This window comes from Hoplias malabaricus, chromosome X2 (genome assembly GCF_029633855.1).
Source record: "Hoplias malabaricus isolate fHopMal1 chromosome X2, fHopMal1.hap1, whole genome shotgun sequence".
NCBI classification, from domain to species: domain Eukaryota; kingdom Metazoa; phylum Chordata; class Actinopteri; order Characiformes; family Erythrinidae; genus Hoplias; species Hoplias malabaricus.
This window is the reverse complement of record NC_089819.1, coordinates 8037154-8057740: the sequence shown is the minus strand read 5'-3', so window position 1 is coordinate 8057740 and position 20587 is coordinate 8037154. Positions and strand designations below refer to the sequence as shown.

General features: G+C 37.6%; 1 protein-coding gene across 1 annotated transcript in view; it reads left to right on the top strand.

The window, feature by feature from the left end:
- The first annotated feature begins 3060 nt into the window (after nt 1–3060).
- The window catches only part of LOC136676408 (protein unc-13 homolog B-like), a 56732-nt gene continuing 39205 nt past the window's right edge, over nt 3061–20587 (top strand). The window contains exons 1-4 of the mRNA XM_066653405.1: nt 3061–3182; nt 3838–4073; nt 14511–17195; nt 17958–17980. Of these exons, the coding sequence (XP_066509502.1) occupies nt 14618–17195; nt 17958–17980 (2601 nt within the window). The 5' untranslated portion in view covers nt 3061–3182; nt 3838–4073; nt 14511–14617. The remainder of the gene's footprint in view (nt 3183–3837; nt 4074–14510; nt 17196–17957; nt 17981–20587) is intronic.

Genomic DNA, 20587 nt, shown 5'->3' with positions numbered 1-20587 from the left:
GAGAGTATATAGAACAGAGACAGACCTTCAGAGTCTCTCTCTCTCTCTCTCTCTCGCTCACACACACACACACACACACACACACACACACACACACACACACACACATATATTCAGGTGCTGAGCTGAGAGTGTCTGTGTATGTGTGTTTGTGTGTGTGGGTTCCTCCATCTCTGTGGAAAGGAGACACCTTGTTTTTATTTAATATCACACTTTAAACAAATCACACCCAGGCCTGGTGATAGAACTCAACTATAAGAGGCGAATGTGAAAGAGAGAGAGAGAGAGAGAGAGAGAGAGAGAGAGAGGTGACGTAGGGAGAGTGAAAGGAAAATGAAGGGAAGGGAGGGGGAAGGTAGAAAAAGTAGTGAAAGAAAGTGAAAGATGCAGAAAAATAACAGGAGGGAAAGACAAAATAACTTGAGAGAATATGTTGTAGAGATAAAGAATTAAGAACAGAGATCAAGAAGGAGAAAAAGTATAAGGGATGGTGACAGACTGAGTGAAGAAGAAAGAGATAATGAAACAGAGATATGATAGAAAATGAAATGTGGAGAGAGGGAAAAGGGTGATGGAGAGAGAGAGAGAGAGAGAGAGAGAGAGAGAGATAATACATTAAAGTGTAAGTGTGTGAGAGTCTGTCGGTGGTGAATACTAAGTCTCAGGGATGAAAGTGGGATGTAGAGTGACATTGGCTCAAAGTCGCCATGGAAATCAGCTGCACACACACACACACACGCACGCGTGTGTGCACACATACCCCACCGCTGTCTTCTGCCCTCTCCTTGTTTGTTGTGGCTCTTGAGATGTTGAAACACTATTCTGGCCTTTCTCACTAGTTGAGAGAGAGAGAGAGAGAGAGAGAGAGAGAGAGGGAGAATCAGTAATAGCAATGTGGAATGTGATTCTCTCTCTCTCTCTCTCTCTCTCTCTCTCTTTGTGAATTAATTCATTTATTTGTGGCTATAAGAAAGACGTAGAACAGTGTGATGGAGAACATAGGTCAAATTATTACACATTTATTTACCTCTCAGATGTTTTACGAAATTCTCCAAATCACTCTTCTGGGAGGATTTCTGTGAGGATATTGGATGGTGTTCCATCACTCCAGAGAACACATATTCGTTGCTCCAAAGCTGAGTGCTGTGAGCTTTACATCCCTTTGGCAGATTGATGGCAATGGGCAGGGTGACCCTGGGCTCATGCACAGCTGCTCCACAGCATCTTTTCTACTGTTCAGTGTTCTTTGGAGTTTAAACACATTGTTTGTGTGCAGTTAAATGTCTGTCTCAGGAATTGGTGCAGTTCAATGTAGGAAGATATGTAGGTAGGTATTATACTTACAGATTGATAAGTATTTATTCATTCATTCATTCATTGCCTGTAACTGCTTTATTCAGTTCAGTGTCATGTTGGGTCCAGAGCCTACACAGACTCATTGGGTACAAGGCAGGAATACACTCTGGCCGGTGCACCATCCATCACAGGGCCTCACGCACTCACACATTCACTTACACACTCAAATCACTGGGCACATTTGAATAACCAGTCCACCTGCGAACATGTGTTTTTCGAGGGAGGAAACCAGAGCACCCGAAAGAACCCAATAGATAAATTAATGGATAGATAGATAGACAGTCTTGTTCAAATAGGTTGTGCTTTTGTTTCCATAGCAACATCATATGTAAATTTTGACAACAATCAGATATTTTTATTCATATTCACCTTTCGAAAAATGTTCTGCATCAGGTATTTATTTGATTGGTGAGTTTATGAACCTGCTTGTGTATATTTTAATCTTTAATAGAGCAGACATTAAAAGCAGATACACAGCCCACAGTAAGGGTTTGTCAGGTTAAAGTACAGCCTCCACACAGGGAGGTGGTTCCTGGGTGGGTTTAGTTTCCACAGTGTTTATGCAATCATTGAGAGAGTGTGAGTTTGATCCCTGTGATGTCACAGCCATCCATATCCCAGAGTCCAAGCGATCATAATTACAGGCTTATTCAAGTTCTTTAAACTGATGTAACAGAGACAGCATGTAGTGTTCCTCTTCTAGTGTACTGGGCTTCACAGCTTTTGTACACATAAAAATATATACGGTGCTACACAGCTTGACTTGGCTCTACTCTGATTTAGGCTTTTTATTAAGCAAATGTAGTACCTGGAAACTGGAACTGGGTGCTTTTTTAGTACATGCTTCCCCATTGTTCCAAGCAAGTTGAGTAGGGACTAAACATTACATGCTAATATTATAGAGTGCTTATGTGCCAAAGAGACATGTTATTCCTGATTAAAAGCAGGCATTCAGCACAAACTAGCCATTTAAACTTTTCCAAGGTACAGTAGTGGTAATGTATTTATTTTTATCTGATTCACTACTGCAGCTCATAAAATTATGCAGTGGTCTTTAAAAGATAAAATAGTCCCTTGGATTCGTGCTCAATGAAAGGCTTCAGTGAGAGTTGGACAGTCTCAAGAACAACAACAACATGCGAATACAGAATGAATAAACAACGCTTAATATTCTTGCTGCCATTGTTGTGGTTTTCAAAGCCAGCAGTTCCAGTTAGAGACAGTGTTTGGAAACATCACCGCCTATATTTTGGGGGTAGCTTTGGTAGTGTAAATCCAACCAGGTACCAGGGACCAAAAAACACAGTACAGTTGAGTAGAGTAGGTAATAAGCAGTGAAAAAGTGCCAAGATTACACACACAATCCAAACAACAAAAATATAAAAAATATAAAATATAAATATAAAAAAATATAGGCACAAGATTGTTGTGTGTGGTGTTTGTTACTCTATGTAGTATGTTTGTGTGTGTTTGTGTGTAGTGTGTTTTTAGTGTATTGAGAGTGTTTCTGTTACAGCAGTGATTCAGGGAGCGTTAGCAGTGATGGGGTTAGAGACGAAGAGGCAAGAATGGAAAAACGTGAAAGAGACCAAGACGAGCAGATGGAAGAGGGAGAGAGAAAGAGAGCGAAAGAGAGTGAGTGAGCGAGAGAGAGAGAGAAAGAAGGCAAGTGAGAATAGGGAGGAGTTAGAGAGAGAGTGTGAATGCTGGATGCTCTCTGAGCAACAAGCTACAGATAGAGAAGGAGAGGGAAAGAACGAAGGGGTGAAAGAATGATACAAATGTGTGCATTCGAAGAGAAGGAAATAGAGTGCTGTGTAGAGTAGGTGAGTGTGTTGTTTAAGGTTTAACATTTTTTTATTGCATGGAAACTCATTTAAAATTATGGGTAATAGCCTTAATGGATATTTAAATGATTTAAATTTTGGGTATTAAGCTAACGAATTTCTTAATTTGTTTGTATTGGGGTTACTAGCTTAAAACATATTTTAATTATGGGTACTAGCCTAAAGAATTTGTAAATTATTTAGAATTGTAAATACTAGGATTTAGAGCATATAAATTACTTGGAACTGGGGGGTACCTGCCAATAGGATTTTGTGAATTATGGGGACTAGCCAGAGGAGCTGTTTGAGTTGGGGGTACTAGGTAAAAGAACAGTTTGAATTGTGTGTACTACTCTCTAGTAATTATTTTGTAGGTATTAGCCAATAGAAGATTTGAATTGTAGATACTAGTAGGTGTTATTGTTGGAATTGGAATTGAGAATGGTAAATTATTTTGAGGTAAGCTCTATATGGTAAATAACCTTTTAGAATCCATGAATTATTCTTACATTGTGGCTCCCTACAACAGAATCTGTGAATTATTTTGAATAGTGTGTACTAAATGGGAACCGTTATTTTTTTTAATGTACGTTGGTTTATAATCAAATAATGCTTAGGAATAAGTGCAGTTAGTTTGAATTGTGTTTCTTAACAGGAGTTATTGTGGAGAAATGTTGTGTGATGGAGTATGTATTAGTTGGAGACTAAACACACTATGGATTCTGCGTCTGGATTATTTGGATTATTGTAATGTTATTGGACCATGACTGAAGATGCCGTCGTGTGCGCTATTTTCATCCTTTATTTCATTAATATCATGGACCTGTCGCTCTTTCTTTGCTGAGGAACTGAAGGGCAGCATGACTAGAATGAACATTTTGTCAGTCGGAGGTGAGTTTGTACCTGCTTTCAAATGAATTGACAGATTTTCTTTTGCATAGATCTGTCTTTTGACAAATGTATACAAAAAACTGGACATATTTGTTAGTCTTTCAAAGAACTGCACATTTAATTTTATTTTTAATTACGGTTTATAAATCCTTGTAGCATATTATGTATTTCTAAACACAGCAAATGGAAACTATGTTGTGAAATGTGTAGAAAAGCATCATATTTTAGTTTATTTGCATTATTTTCTATGAGAAATGAACCAAGCCTTGTTTGAATAACAGTACACAAACATTTGCATACTTGAGGAATATATATAATTTTATTATTACATTGCTGTAATGCTATAGGTTTATTTCTTTTTGTATATGCAGTCATAAAATAATTTATTTCCTCTCCTCTCTTAAAGAAAGTCATGGTCCAGATGAATACAGACATCAATATGTATAGTATGTTGTCCGGCTGTGTCCAGTCCATTTTGATACTGTTTATTTATATATATATATATATATATATATATATATATATATATATATATATATATATATACTACACAACCATGAAAAGCATTTAACCTGTTTTCCCCTTTTATACCAAATGTATTTAATCAACCTAGACATGTTCAGCATTATATGTTGACAGAATCTTAGGACACCATTTTGGCTCATCACACATTTGCCTTAGTCAGTGCTCTCTAATAAATGTAAATATGTGGTGTCTGACCCTGTGTCACCAACTATTATCTTCAAACATGGACTAAAAAATGTTTATTCCATTAAATGTTTCATTACAAATTGCAAATAAAAGAGTAGAACATAGGTCATTAAAAGGGTAAATGATTGCATATATTTATTTATCTGTAGTGACTAACAACCCACAGACTAATAATACAATAATACAATCCAGTCAGTGTTTTTGTGGGCTGTTTAGAATCAGATATGGTGCCTCTTCCTACATGAAATGCTGGCTCATTAGCATTAAACCATGCTCCATTTGAGCGTCTCTACTCATGGCTTGAGATATATGTAGAGAACGTAGAGAGATATCAGAGAGGTGGGTTTAAATCATTTAAAAAAAATATCTTAATGCCACTTATAATCATGAAAATACCCAAATACGGATTAACAAAGGGATATTCTGAGCTTCAGCTGTTTGGCTAATTTGACAGCCTCTTGGACAGAGCTGATGTTCTCTTCTTTTTCAATTTTTTTGTCCACATTAAGTGGTACAGCAGTTACAAACCTTAAATTGTTGCAGAAGTTATTTTAAATCAAGAAAAGTGTCTTGTTGCCGGACCATCCACCGGGCTGGCCTAGAAGAGGGATGTTTGCTTACTGACTGACTCCTAACGTTATTTCACATTCTGCTGTTTGTTCAGCCATAGTTCACAAGGTGACACTACTACATTGTCTGATGTTAGTTCAGCCATATTTCACATAGCGCTTTTTAGACCAACAAGGAAACAGAATAGTTCCAGTTTGTGGACAAAATTTGGAACCATTCATTGCACTGATGAAAACTGGTTTGTGAACCAGAAAAAAATTGTTCCCAGTTGGAACGAAAGACCAGTAGGTTAAGTAAATTAAGAAAGAGCTCAGAGACACAGACTTATTGCCCAGTGGACCTGGACGGGGTCGTTTACTAAATTTCATATAAATAAGTAATAGGGAATGAAAACAGGAGCACACTCCATTTGTGTGTGTTTCTGGGGCTGTGTTTGGCTCTGTGTTAGTTACTTTACTCTGTTCTTTGTCTGTGTCTGTCTTTGTGGTGGGGAGACATTTTGTGTAGTTAGTGTGTTTATAAAACTCCATATAGCTGCCCACAGCCACATTAAACTTAACATGTTTTACTATTACCTAGTACATTGAATAAATAAGTAATTGTAATTCTTAAAATCAATAAAATGTTCTTGGTCTTCTTTGTACTTTGGTGCTAGATCACTTAGTATTTATTTTTTAATATAATGAACAAGAAAAACACTGATGTAGTATATTATGAACAAAAGTTTGTGCTCCTTTTTTCATTTCTGCATTTATTAGTCCTGCCCTCCATATTTTCTATACAACACAATCACATAATAATAACCACATGTAAACAAAGACATTGATATGAAGCACCAAAGCTTCTCCCGACCTTTCAATGACAAGGGTATTTATATTGGGCTTTCCTGTTTTGAGATGCCAGAAACACCTCTGTGACAGTGGCTATATGGCTAATAGCAGTCCAGCAAAACTTGGCTTGCCTAGTTTCACTTTGCTCTTGTTCTTTTAAGAGCTGTGGCTCCTTCTTATTTAAAGGAACAGGTGTTGAAGCAGTCAGTTTTGAACAGGGCTGTTTAGACAGGGTTAAAAATGGTGTTGTATTGTTTGGTCCTTGTGGAATTGTGTAAAAAGTATGTCACAGACCGCTATTAAGAGCCCAGAGAACACTTGTGGAAAAGGAGTATAGTATGCTATCTATTATCTATATCTATCAGTTTAATTAACTGTTTTAACTAAAATGTCACCTTAAAATTCTACAGAGTTACATGAAGGTTTTGAAAACACACACACACACACACACACACACACACACACACACACACACCTCAGAGAACCAAAAATCAATAACAAGACATAAGGGCAGCACTGTGTTTATGTGAGTGTCTGCATGTGTGTGTGTGTGTGTGTTCAGTCAGTATTAGGATTAGTGTAGAGGACAGACAATTTAGATAGAGTATAGTGTGTTTGTCTGTGTGTCTGCGTGTGTGTGTGTGTGTGTGTGTGTGTGTGTGTGTGTGTGTGTGTGTGTGTGTGTGTGTCTGGCAGCAGAGCATATCGTTCTCCTAAATTGCAGATGAGGTGAAGTGTCAAACTATAAGATTGTGCTAACAATGTTTAGAAAAAATAAATGTAACTGTGTGCATTAGTGTATGGGAATGTGTGTGTGTGTGTGTGTGTGTGTGTGTGTGTGTGTGTGTGTGTGTGTGTGTGTCTGGCAACAGCATAGCACACTATTACTGCTGATTCAATTTAACAGAGAGAGAATGAGAGAGAGTGAGGGAAATATATAAGAATAAACAACCTAGTAACACTTCTTATGAATTTGGTTTAAATGCATCCATATAACCTTAGAATATTTGTTATAACTGCAGTTAAGTAGATGACTTAAAATCAGGCTCCATAACACATAAAACGTGTTTAAGGTTTATAAGATAATATTAGACGCTAGTTATAATGCCTTTTATCCTTTACAGCAGTGGTCACCAACCAGACGATCAGTATCGACATGTCACTCTTCAAACCCACAAAAGTCGATATATCACGGCTGCTTCAGTTATAGCATTTACGTTACTATAGCTGTGTCATTCTGTATCCTCAGTGGTTCACTAGCTAGTTAATTAGGAACATTTAACGCAGCAGTCACAATGGGTTTGTGTTTGCAAATTTTGCTATGCAAATTCATGTCCCTGACCGTTGCTGCTGCTCCACACTGTCTCTGCCCTGTCTGAGCCAATATGGCAAGCAGCACTGAAGGTTTTGGCTTCAAAATGGAAGATATTAACCAAATAATTTATGCGGATTACAAATTACAACACAAGCAAGATGTGCTACCTTGTCGAAATGCGCGACCATAGTGTACATTTATACAAATAGCCGTCTAAATAAAACAGTAGGTAAGGTATTTCAATAAGCTAAAAGAAGCATATAAAATGCTCTCAACAGAAATATAAGCAAGAGATATGCAAAGCCTAATCCCTGTATGAGGCAAAGATAAAGTAATTACTTCATAAAGTAAGTACTGTGATAATAAATAATTTATAAATGTATACAATTTTTTGCTCCTTTGATTCAGCATGTAGAGTTTTGGACTGCTGAAGCAAATGGCAGTAAACTAAGATGGTATAATGCACATGGAAAAACAGATTTACCATGAAAAACTGATGAAAACATTCAAAATATTATATGTAAAAATGGTTGGTGACCACTGATTTACAGTGTTACAATGAACAAATGCTGTACTGCATTTAGAAATCTTATAGAGCCATACAGTCTATTATATTATAGTCTTATTATAGCTACATTTACCTTGCTCTACAGGAAGTATATAACAGCTTATGTGTGTGTGTGTGTGTGTGACAAAAAGATATTATATGGAAAACAGAGAAGACTCTAGCTGCCACCTCACTGCTTATCCAATTATTTCTTCTGCTCTCTCTCTCTCTCTCTCTCTCTCTCTCTCTCTCTCTCTCTCTCTCTCTCTCTCTCTCTCTCTCTCTCTCTCTCTCTCTCTCTCTCGCTCTCTCTCGTAAATGCCAGAAATGCTATTTGTTTACCTGTCCTCAACCTTTATCATCTCACACTGAAAGCACCTGCAATTCAGGCTCAATTAGATTAGAATCAGCAAGAGAGAATGAGAGAGATGGAGAGACAGAGAGACAGGGATGGACAGATGCCATGAGTGCATGAGCTTTGACATTGCTCTGTAATAAGTAACTTCTGCCAGAGGAAGAGGAGGAGAGAGAGGGAAACGGGGAGATGAAGAGATAAAGGCATGTCACGGCTCTTGACTGCTGCTATCAGCCAGCTGTCTCCATCCTCCACAATAACAAATATAAAACTCACTGCAACTATCAGGAATTCCCACCCCACGCTGAGACCCGTTTACTTTCTAAATGGAGAGTGTCATTGTCCACATCTGGGCAACAGGTCTGTCTGTCACTACAGCAACAGAATCAAAGCTGATCAGCCTTTCCAGGATATGACCAATCCCTTATAGTAATTCATGATGCAATAACTGCATGTAGTAGAGTTTATATATTTCACAATTCCAGACTCCTGCGCTTCTGCAATGCCGAGAAGATGCATTTACACCCTATGTAGATTGACACATTTTAGGCAGTTCTGGAATCCCACTAAGAGGAATTAAAAACATGATTATACTTCCAGAAGTATAAAGCACACTAGAATTCTTCAGTTCTGTTGGATATTTCCTGAATAGACTGTAGTAATAAAGTAGATTTAAAACATTGTAGAATCTTGAAAGTCTTGAAGTTCTTGAAGTTCATCATTCTGGAGTTACTCAACATCATAAAAATTCCAATGAAAGCTGTATATATACAACTTTATTGATGCATTATTTAGGTTTTATATGCCATTCATAATACATAAACATATTCTTAACTCCTCTTATACAGATGATTTGGTTTGTTTGGTGTGAGTGTAATACCTCACACTGTTTTTGTTATGCATGTAATTATATCTTATAAGTAACTAGAAATGCAGAGCACAGGGCACCACAGACCTTTAAAAGCAGGTTTTGAACAAACCATTTGACAAATGGTTTGGTATAACATTTATGGTGTGATATATTATTGTTTTGTTAAACTTCTGTGGTGTCCAATTAGGGCCAAAATGTTTGAGAACCATAAAAACGGAATCCATAACTGAGAAAATACATTTAAAAAAGGAGAGGACTGTTATAAATATTGAGAATTTTAATAACTCATTTATAAAGAGAATATTTCTGTATTTACTTGTTTATTTATTTATTTATTTTATTTGCACTGTGCTCCTTCTATGTTATGCTTCTCTGTGTCTTGCTTTTGAGTTCTGTGGTCTTGCTTTCACTTGGAAATGTTTCTCGCTTCCTAGCTCAGACCGTTTTGACTGGAGGGTAGGATCTATTCAGCCATTGGCTGCTAGAGACATGCCCCACCCACTGAATAAATTCTACAGGCCCTGTTACGTCAACAGAAGCCGGCAAGTTTTACCTCTCCACACAAACACTGTATTCACCCATTGCCCTGCAGTATACTGTCTCACACACACACACATTAATGTGTTAGACATTTGTGTCTTCACTGAACTGCAGAGCGAGGGGAAAGTACTGTGTATGTGTGTATGGCATGGATCGTGGGGGTGTATGGCAAGCCGTTTTAACATTAAATCGTGTGACTAGATTTACATTACAGATATCTGCAATTAATTTTTGACTAAAACAATTCTATATTAAAATATCTCTAATTTTATTTTTAGCAGGGGAAATAACAATTTGAGATATCTTTTATTACATTTTGATTGGTGTAAAGGATATCAAATTTACCATTGAATTAAATGAAAGCTCCAAGATATCTGAAATTAATTATTGGCTACTTACTAAAAAGTAAATTAGAGATATCTTGCCTTTTGTTCTGACAACTCATAATTCCAATTAAAGATATCTTAAATTCCCTCCACATTAAAGATATTTTAAATGTATATTAAGATAACTAAAACTAAATTATAAATATCTGAAATTAAATTTGGGGTGGCACAGCAGGTAGTGTCGCAGTCACACAGCTCTAGGGGCCTGGAGGTTGTGGGTTCGATTCCCGCTCCCGGTGACTGTCTGTGAGGAGTTGGTGTGTTCTCCCCATGTCCGCGTGGGTTTCCTCCGGGTGCTCCGGTTTCCTCCCACAGTCCAAAAAAACACACGTTGGTAGGTGGATTGGCGACTCAAAAGTGTCCTTAGGTGGGAATGTGTGTCTGTGTTGCCCTGTGAAGGAGTGGCGCCCCCAGGGTGTATTCCCGCCTTGCGCCCAATGATTCCAGGTAGGCTCTGGACCCACCGGGACCCTGAATTGGATAAGCGCTTACAGATAATGAATGAATGAATGATTGAAATTAAATTCTAGATATCTTAAATAAAAGAAATGACTAGTCAAAACTAAGTCAGAGATATCCAAAGTTTTATTTTTGACTTGTCAGATTTCCTTTTAAGATATTTTCAAATAAATTACAGACATCTTGAACTCATTCACCTTTTGTATTTCTGATATCTTAAATTATCTGATTAGACAGAATATGATTGTAGATACGTTAAATTATTATTCTGACTAGTCAAAACATAGCTGGTTTGCACAGCACATTTTCACACCATGTAAAAGTTGTGCATATTATAGGGGAATTTTCAGTAAAGTCACTTACAAATATTGGTAGTTGTGGGTTGTATTTTCCCAAAATTTCTAAAGTGTAGTTTCCTTTTTGGGATTGCCCAAAAATAAGAACTTTTTTTTTTTTTTTGGCTTGTTAAGGTTAAATCTTCCAGTCTTTTTCTCTTTGCTCTATTTTTTTCTGTAATTCCCCCAGCAAATACACAAAACATAAACATTTCTCATTGATGGAACATCGGCTGTTGTTATTATGATTAGTTTTGATGTATGTGGGAAAGGGTAGGAGCGAAAACGCAATATGCAACTAATTTGGGCTTTACAGAAAAATAAGCCGAAAATTGGTTAAAATGAACACACCTGGTAACACACCTGCACTCCAGCAGCCAATGGTTAACTAGATCCCGCCCTCCAGTCAAAATGGCCAGAGTTCAAGGGCAAGAAACCTTTCAAATTGATAGTGAGACTGCAGAACTCAAAAGCAAGAAGGTTTTGAAACTGAAAGCAAGTAAATACAGAAATATACTTTTATTAAAAAAATATTATTTTTTATAAAATGAATTTGTAGTTGCCCTGTGAGGGACTGGCGCCCCCTCCAGTTGCGCCCAATGATTTCCAGGTAGGCTCTGGACTCACCGCAACCCTGAACTGGATAATTGGTTACAGATAATGAATGAATGATCGAATGAATGAATGAATTAACTAATTTTGTAGTTTGAAGTCTGATTGGCTGGGATCTTTGCTTGCTCAGGAGTGGTTAAACTGCTTTGAGTCCCTCCATTGATTTAAATCAGTTATGACATGGTCCATATTTTCATTCATTTTTCTACTGGATATTCAAAGATAACGTTGACCATGATTGCTGATTAATTGATGTGATACAAATAGAGCATATGATTGGAGCTGACCTTTCTTTCACTTGATGTCCACCATCTGTCCATGAGTAATATTCTAATCCTCCTGTGCTTTCAATGCTCTCTTATTTGTGGAGGTGTTTATAAGTCTAGAAGAAGAAAAGTAAGAGGAGACGTATATGCAAGAAAGGATGAGTGTCAGTAAACTGTGATCATGGGGGAGTTTTCTGTGGCTAGTTGGTGTGTTTATGGAAAGATATCTATAGAAATGGGACCTGCTCACAAGTAGCGTGTGGTTTCCAAGGCAACCATATTCTGTATCGCTGGGGTTTGATTGACGCTACAGAATGAGGTGTGCTAGCTTCCACAGCTGTGCCAAAAATAGCCCAGCCTTTTCATTATCTCACACCCTCTTGAAATTCTAAAAACACTGGAATTAATTAAGTTCAGAAGACTTGGAATCCACCACACCGGAATTCCAGTTTGATTAGAATGAACCTTAATACGTCTCAAGAATCACTCAAGAATCACCAGAATTATGAAATATTTTAATCTTGTTTAATATAATTCTGCAGCTGCTCAGAATCCTGGAACTCCAGAAAACCTTTGGTACAACTTACAACAATTAAAAAAAGCCCAGAATAATAGAATTCTGGAATGGTATTGAGATGAATGACTACATTTCTAGAACGTTGAAAATCTTGGACTTTTAGAATTTGTTTGTATTTGTTGAGAGGGATTCTGAGATTTAGAATCTAAGAATTTTAGAATTCTAAGGTTTTTGAGTCCATCCTGTATAGATTCTAGAAGGCTAGGAATTCTGGAATGCTGCATTATTTATTCTGACATTTTATAATTATTTGTATTCAACATATGATTGTGATTCTTAAACTTACTGAAATTCTAGAATCCTCCTGTTATAATTTAATAATTTTGAAGATTGGCTTTTGCTGTGTAATCACAATTAGTGTCCACATTTAGTATCTCTAAGCTTTAGTATTGTTCAACAGCAAAAACTGTGGCTAACCTTAGGAATGAAACTTTTCATAGCTTTGAAGAAGATGAAAAATTAATGCATAATAGATTTTATATAAGAAAATGCAGATGACTCACAAAAATCTCTTTTTTTGACAACCCCATTTCTGCTTTTTATGTGCAATTTCCAAAACATTGCACATCATTTTATTTACAAACAGCACAAAATGTAAAGGAATCATTAGAAACAAGGAAGAGGCACATTGTAGTCTCATAATCAGTAGCATAGTCTTTTCATCCATCAATGCTTTTAAAAACAAAACTACACTATACATACAAGTCTTAGCTTCATAAGCACAGATGTGAAAAAACATGAAATGATATGGAATATTCTGGAGCTGCTGCATATAAGCCTATGGTTACCATGACCAATGCCAGAAAGTTAAAAACCCAAAAACACTGATCCGTGAAGCAGTGGAACTGTAATTTATGCCGTAAACCTCTCAGAAACTTTAGGTTTAGTTTTGAGAGTTTCTATAAGCACGGATTTCCTTAATGTATTTCCTCACCTCACCTGTCTGCCATCAATTGCTCTAAGTTGCCATAGAGTCAAACACACTGTTCCAGATTCATAAAAAATTATTTTATCTCTCAACGTCTTCTGGTGGGCTGCAAGAGAGAAAGAGTTATGAGTGTTGACATTTCAGTCTGAGTTTTCAGGGACATTAAAGGTGCACAAAAACATTCACAATGTATTGCGTTTTTCACAGATGTGTCTCTGCTTGTTTGTGTCTACAGATACATGGCTATATATATGGCTGCTTCTTACAGTCTGCATTAACAGACTCAGCTCATGTTGGTGATCAAGTTTCAGTTGGTGGATATGTTGGTCTTATATGCTTATTGAGTTTTGCATTGTGTTTGAGCTATTTATCTTTTAATGGATTATCAGGCTGCATGTAAACTATGTGTGCCTGAGTGTGTCTGAAGGTGTAGAGTAGGTATTGATTGCGGACTGCTATTCATTTCTGTTGACTCTGAGATGAAGGACACTGCTGAATCTGTGATTATCTGTATGCCCCTGGCTTTATGTGGGTCTTTCTTTTCTAGAGATACTTAACTTCACTTCTGAATTGAGCTCAGAAAACTACCCTCTGCCTCACTTATCATTGAAACCTGAACTCCTTTTTGTTAGCGGTGTTCTGCCTCATTCCCATTCAATTTAATATGGTTTTCTATGTTTGACAAAAATATATTGAAAATTAATTATTATAAATGAATGCATTTGGATCTATGGTTCAAGTCAACAGATGCGTTGTATTAAGGAAAAGCAGCATTTATACAAGCATTTCCAATGCACCCATTTCTCTTGTGTTATGCATCTATATAACTGATATGACATTTTCCATCTTGAAAGTGAATGTAGGTCATGGCTGCTGATTGGGCCATGCCTTTATAAACACTTTTAATTGGTAATCAGACTGTTGGATAACATGCAAATAAACAGTATTTGGCATGATCTGAAAGGACATTGGGTGATGCTGGGCAATAATTCGGGAATATTTAAATAATTGGGAACCAAATGAATGGGAGAGGAGAGGAAATTCCAAAATCAAACAATTTGTCACATGTAAAAGGACAGTAATTTCAGTGCGGTATGGTTGTTCAATGTAGAATGTGCATGTTTGTCTTTCTCAGCCATTTCACAATTATCTATCAGCCAATACTTGGAACCATAATGTGATTCAGACTCTCAGCCTCAGAGTTGGAAAGCCTTTTCTGGCTACCCCTGCAACATTATTAAAATGTTCTCCCGCAATCGCTTCAATGGCCAGGATGGTACAGGTGTTCCACAATATGGCCGACCCAAGAATAAGACAGTGGCTCCCAAGAGGAGGCAGCCAAACCCTAGAATGGCCCTTGTCATACGAGGAAAAATCCATCGCCTCCTGCAAGGTTCATCTGACCATTCTGCACAGGCTTCAAGTCTCTACTATGCAGGCATTGAAGAAGAGGATGAAGAAGAGGCAGAGGATATGGGCAAGATTCAAGCCTGCTACAAGAGGGAAGTGGTTTCGGTTGAGGCCTGCCACTCTCCTCATGTCCCAAATGGACAAGGACACAGTGACATTGCTGGGGCATCTTGTGTGGGAGAGGTAGAATTGAATCGAGAGGGTGGTATCCGAATACCTTGCACCTTGCAACACAATAATCCGCTAGATTTGCAGAGCCAAACTTCTCAAGATCACAAAGGATCTGGGTTAGCTTTTGGCAGGGGTCTTTCTGGAGGGATATCAGTGCATCAGAAAGACACTCTGCTTTGTCAGTTTAACATGGCTGTCCAGGACAAGATTGTCGAAGAAGATGAGGAAACAGAGGAAGAATCAAGTGCCATTATTGAGCATATTTTGAAGGAACTGAGAGGCATCAATAAAATCCAGGAGGAAATTTCAGACCTGAGGGAGTATCTGTCTTCTGTTCGTGGTTCTGTAGAAGAGGTTTCCAGCTGTGTAGATGCAGTTTTAATGGAAATCGAGGGCATTCGCTCAGGCTCAAAAACAGGTATAGAGACTTGGCCTGGAGCTACTTACAGGGACTTGCCTTCCCTCCAGCACAGATCTAAGAGTCCTTTTACCAAGTGCTGTGACAAACTACAAAAACTTGAATGCACAAATGTAAGCAGTGCTATGCAAGCAAGGTCTGAAGCTGATTTGCTTTGTGATGGTCAGTGCAAATCAGCATGTTCCCAAGAATCAGAATTCAGAAGACCAGAACTGTCCAGTAGAGCTTCACCTTCCTTTACCAGTGCTGACAATAGTGACCTCAATATACTGGTACAAGATGCCTCTGAGAGTTTAGACATAACCCTGAATACAGAGAGAAAGCAGATGAGTTTTGGCTATCTTGAGCGCCAAGATGGACAAGACTGTCCCAGTACCAGCTCTCTTTCCTCAGGCCAAAGCTTCAAATCTGACTCTGACCATGATAGGCCTTCCTCTGGGTTGGTACAGGCTATGAGACAAGAACAGGACTGGAACCAGCCAAGTGGTCAGATAAGATGCAGCCAAGAGGATCTCTACTCCACACAAGGAAGTTTCAAAGAGGCCAATGGTTGCATTGGAGAAGTAGATACCTGGAACCCTTCAAGGGATGAGAATGCTTGTTTTGCACTGGAAGAATCAACAAGAGCAAGTACTGAGCACATTTCCCTTTCGTCTAGTCAGCACTACAACTCTCCTACTAGCGCATGTAGTAGGGACGAACTGTATGGACATGTAAATCTGCCAAATCCATATGAGATGCATGTGCATTTTGAAGAGCCAGGTTTGGAATATGGTGAGAGTGTATCTGTTGGGCATTATTCTCAGAATTCGGATTATCAAATATCTCAGATTTATGGAGACAAGGGACAGCCCTGTGCTTCTTCTCTGAATCAAAATGTTACTGCTACAGATGACGAGGAGCACCTTACAACTTTTTCCTATGGGAACTGCACAAGTTTTTCTTTTGAAGACCCGTTGGAGGGGATTGTTAGTCCACCTAACACCTTGCTCATAACTGCTAGGAACCAGAAAGATCTTCATTCAGCCAACTCTGAATGTGGGCCTCATGCTGCTGAAGCAGGCAACGTGGGACATACTGTTAGAAGGTTTGGAAGGGCAGTGCTCGATTTCAAATCTGCCCTCAAGGGGGCACTAAAGAAGTTAGAGACAACTGGTGCAACCTCCCCAGTGGAAAAATCTGAAACTTATATTCCCATATTTGCTTATGGTGAGCCTCAAGTAAGTGTAGAATTACCCGTTAGTCACATATCTATTGAGGAATCAGCTGTAATTGAAAATCCATGTGTTGAGACATTTGAAACAGTAATATCAATTACAGCCTTGCAAGAATCACAAGTTGACAAGGCTGATTATGCTTGTAAAGAAATAAAGAAACACCTTTCCATTTATTCTAACCCTTTTAATACTGTTCCAGAACCAGAAGAGGGTAGTTTAAAGACTTTTTCTCAGCAGGATATTAACCCTATGGATACCCCTCTTTCCCCTGAGTTCTGTCCCCCCGCTGAAACACCATTGTATACTTTTGAAGCTACTCTTCCTGACTGCCTTACCACTGAATCAATCTCAGCCTCTCTATCAGCTGAAGAACCAGTAAGTCAAGTGAAACAGGAAGAACCAACAGGGGAGCAAACTGAGAATAATAGCTCCCCTAAAGAGGCTGTAATAGAAGAGGGAGAACACCCTCTAGAATTCAGTGAGAGAGATGTTCGAAGGATGAAATGCCTGAGGACCTTTCAGCAAATACTTAGGGAGAAGAGAGAGAGCAGAAGACTTAGCATGGTGACCATGTTTACATTTTCAGAAGACGACTTCAAACAAGGTAAATTTGCACTGCATATCTACCAATTTTTCTGCATTTTACAGTCTATAGCATCTTGGTATATGGAGTACAGGTCTGCATTGTTAGATGCTAAAGTATTACTTACAATATTGTTCATATTTCAATGTGCATAGCTCATATTGATTAAAAGGTTATTTAATTCCCTTTCATCCATGAGAATATTATATTCCTGTAAAAGTTTTCTGGAAATGTCAAAGTTGTGTAGCCATGATCAAAGCCTGGAGTCTCAGACTGTCCTTAACCTATTCACTTTTATTATTCATTTGAATAGTTATATTCAAATCCCTTTAGAGATATCTGCACAGATTCAAACTGATATTTGATAGAAATATTTGATAGTCTTTTTTTTCGCTCTATTTTCTGATTTTAAATAGGCATTTGAAAGTGCTGAGTCAAATAGCCAGTGGGTATTTGGACCTCTCCCTGTGTAAATGCACTGTTCTGATTATATCACCCAACGTTTCTCAAGCTCAGGGCAAATGAATTACTCTCGCCGAAAACAAACCTGACATCAAAGTGGAGGGGGAGTGAGGAATTAGCGCCCTGTGATAAAATGAATTATACATCTCAATGAAACTTTTATGAACAGAAGACTAAATCAATTGCAAAGTCCCCTGAAGTCGTTCTTTTGAGATCCATGTGTTCCGGTCGCCTGAATGCCATCTTGTTTGGTAGCTTGTTTGTTCACAGTTGATAATTGCTTAGTATCTTAATGTGTTCTTTGTGTATTTTTGTTTCCAGACGCCAGTCAGGAGGAGGATCAGGTTATGGTTCATCGTTCATGTTGTTTGAAAGAAATGCTGATTTTTCTTTTTTGTGATGTAGATGTTTGATTATGTGCTCTTTTGCATGGCATGGTGCATGTCCCTGTGAAACCCTTTCATTTGCATTTTTATGATTACTGTAATTATGCTCATTCAGATTTACCCACTGTTGACTTTGAGAGCTGTTGTGCTGTGTATTCAGTGGTGTACACCTGTTCACCACCTTAAGTCACAGTCTGTTGTTTCATACTCAAACAAAACAAAAATCCTAGGTTTGCAAGAAATAAACAATATGAGATGAATTTAAAAAAAAAACAAGTCTTGAGAAAGAGAAGAATTTAAGCCCGCTTGCCCAGCCGGCTAAAGCTTTGTGTTTAGGTCTGCAGCTGTGGTTTGGAAGTGGGTAGAGCTGAGGATATGGCCTTGTGAGTCAGCCACTTCAGAGTGCCAATAGAGAGGAACATTTCAATACAGAACTCAATATTTATTTATTTGTGACAATGAAAATGCCACATCGTTGATGGATGCTGCTGTATGAGATGTGTCACACTATTGTTGGATTTTGCTCCTTGGTCCCTCCTCCACAGATGTGACTGAATTTCTGTCTTTACTCACTGAAATGCAGCAAGCTCTCTTTGTAATCCAAATTTGGGGTGAATTTTTATGCAAATGAACTTAACAAAACCACATAAAACAAATTTACTATAACCAGAAAATTTCAGTGACTTTGGGACTGCAGATTGATTGTAGTATGACTATTGCATGATGTTAGCAAGTGTTTTTAATTTTTCGAGACTCACTGTTACATGTCTTTTATTACATAACTTAGAAATAGTATATTGTTTCTGTTGGTCACATACTATTAATTGGAACCAGACCAGATAAAAAATACCCCTGGTTATTTCAGCTTCACATGAGGCTACACCTGTGAATAATTTTTACTTTTTATTAATTTGTGTTTGTGTTTTAATCTCCCCAGTTAAATCAGTAGCAGTGTCTCCCTCTATCTTAGGCCCTATTCGGATGGGATTTGTTTTATGTGGGGAGTTGGGTAATGTTGCTTTATCAAAGGATGTCAGTAAGTCTATTCACACATTAGTGCCACACATTGTGGATCAGACACAGCAGAGCTACTAGAGTTTTGAGACTGTCAGAACAGTTCTGAGAACAGCCCTCCCACTAAAAACATCCAGCCCTCAACACATATATCTTCTAGTTCTTCAAAATAGATAATAGATTCAAAAATAGATTTTACCAAGAAGTTGGTAAAAACTTCTAAAAACTATTAATTCATCACAGTTATTATAACTGATATTATGAACTGTTTAACAGTTACTTAATGAGTCTGATACATGTTCATAACATGTCTGTAGGCTGCTATTGCGCACAAAACCTATCTACAGCCACCAGAAATTTAGGTCATATTATACATTTTAGTGTGGTGCGTCATTCAGCAACTGAGCTTATCCTTGTACTTGAGCCATATATTATATTACTAAATGCTTCATCCAGCTCCTCCATTCTCGAGAAAACCCATGAAAAACTCCTTTTCCCTGGAATAAAACACAATGTTCTGTCACATGACAATTCAGACAGGATTAATATAACCTGTGGTTATTTTTACTGGTTATTTTACAGTAGGTAAGAGGCTCAGGAATCTTTCCTGAAACGGTTTTCCACAAACAGTATTGAAACTGTATATTCGTGTGGGACTAAAATCACTGAGATACTGAGGTACTGATTACATTACCACATATCCACAGGTAAAAGTAATCCTGTTTGAATAGGGTTATACAGTGCTTCTCAGTATGCTTAGAGGAACATTAACTGGTAGATATTGTATAGCATAATTAAAGTTCGTAATAAATATAAAAGGAAATTAAAGGAGTAACAATTTTTTCTTTTGGAAATGTAAGAATATTACTACCCCATTTCAATATTTTACAGAAAATACAGGTCTTCTTAATAATACTTAAGTACGGTAGCAAAGAAAATTTACTCAAGTATTTTCCACAACTGATTATCCAGGCTCTGGTTCCTAGACAGAAATATCTTAGCTGAGAACTAGGACCAATGTTTGTCTGGGAACAGGTAAACTCTCTTGTGATGTGACAGGTTAGTTATTTCTGCAAACAATAGTGTCAATTCAAGATTAAATAAAGCAGGTCATTAGAAAAATTTATATATTTACATTTTTCTTTATCTTTAAATTTTATCTTTAATATCTTGTGTGTTTTGTCTCAGTCGTGTATTTCTGATTCCTCTGAGAGCTGTGAATGATTTGATAACAGAAGAAGTGTGTGAGTCAAGATTGCTGTATGTATTGACTGTGTCTGGTCTTTCTTGACATTCTTTATGAGTGTGTTGCTCTGCTATTTGTAGATATTGAGTTTCTCAGTGCATGACCCAGTTGTCTGGGCTTGTGTTCACACTCGATTGGCTGAACAGTTTAAGGGAGTTATCTATTTCATATTTTTCTGATCTATCTTTTCAATGTGGTTTAAATTATGATTTTTTTCTATAAATCTAGATTCAAACTGTGGCTCTTGTGATTTGATCTTACTATAAAATTGATTTTTACAGGTGGTGTGTGGTTTTTACAGGTTG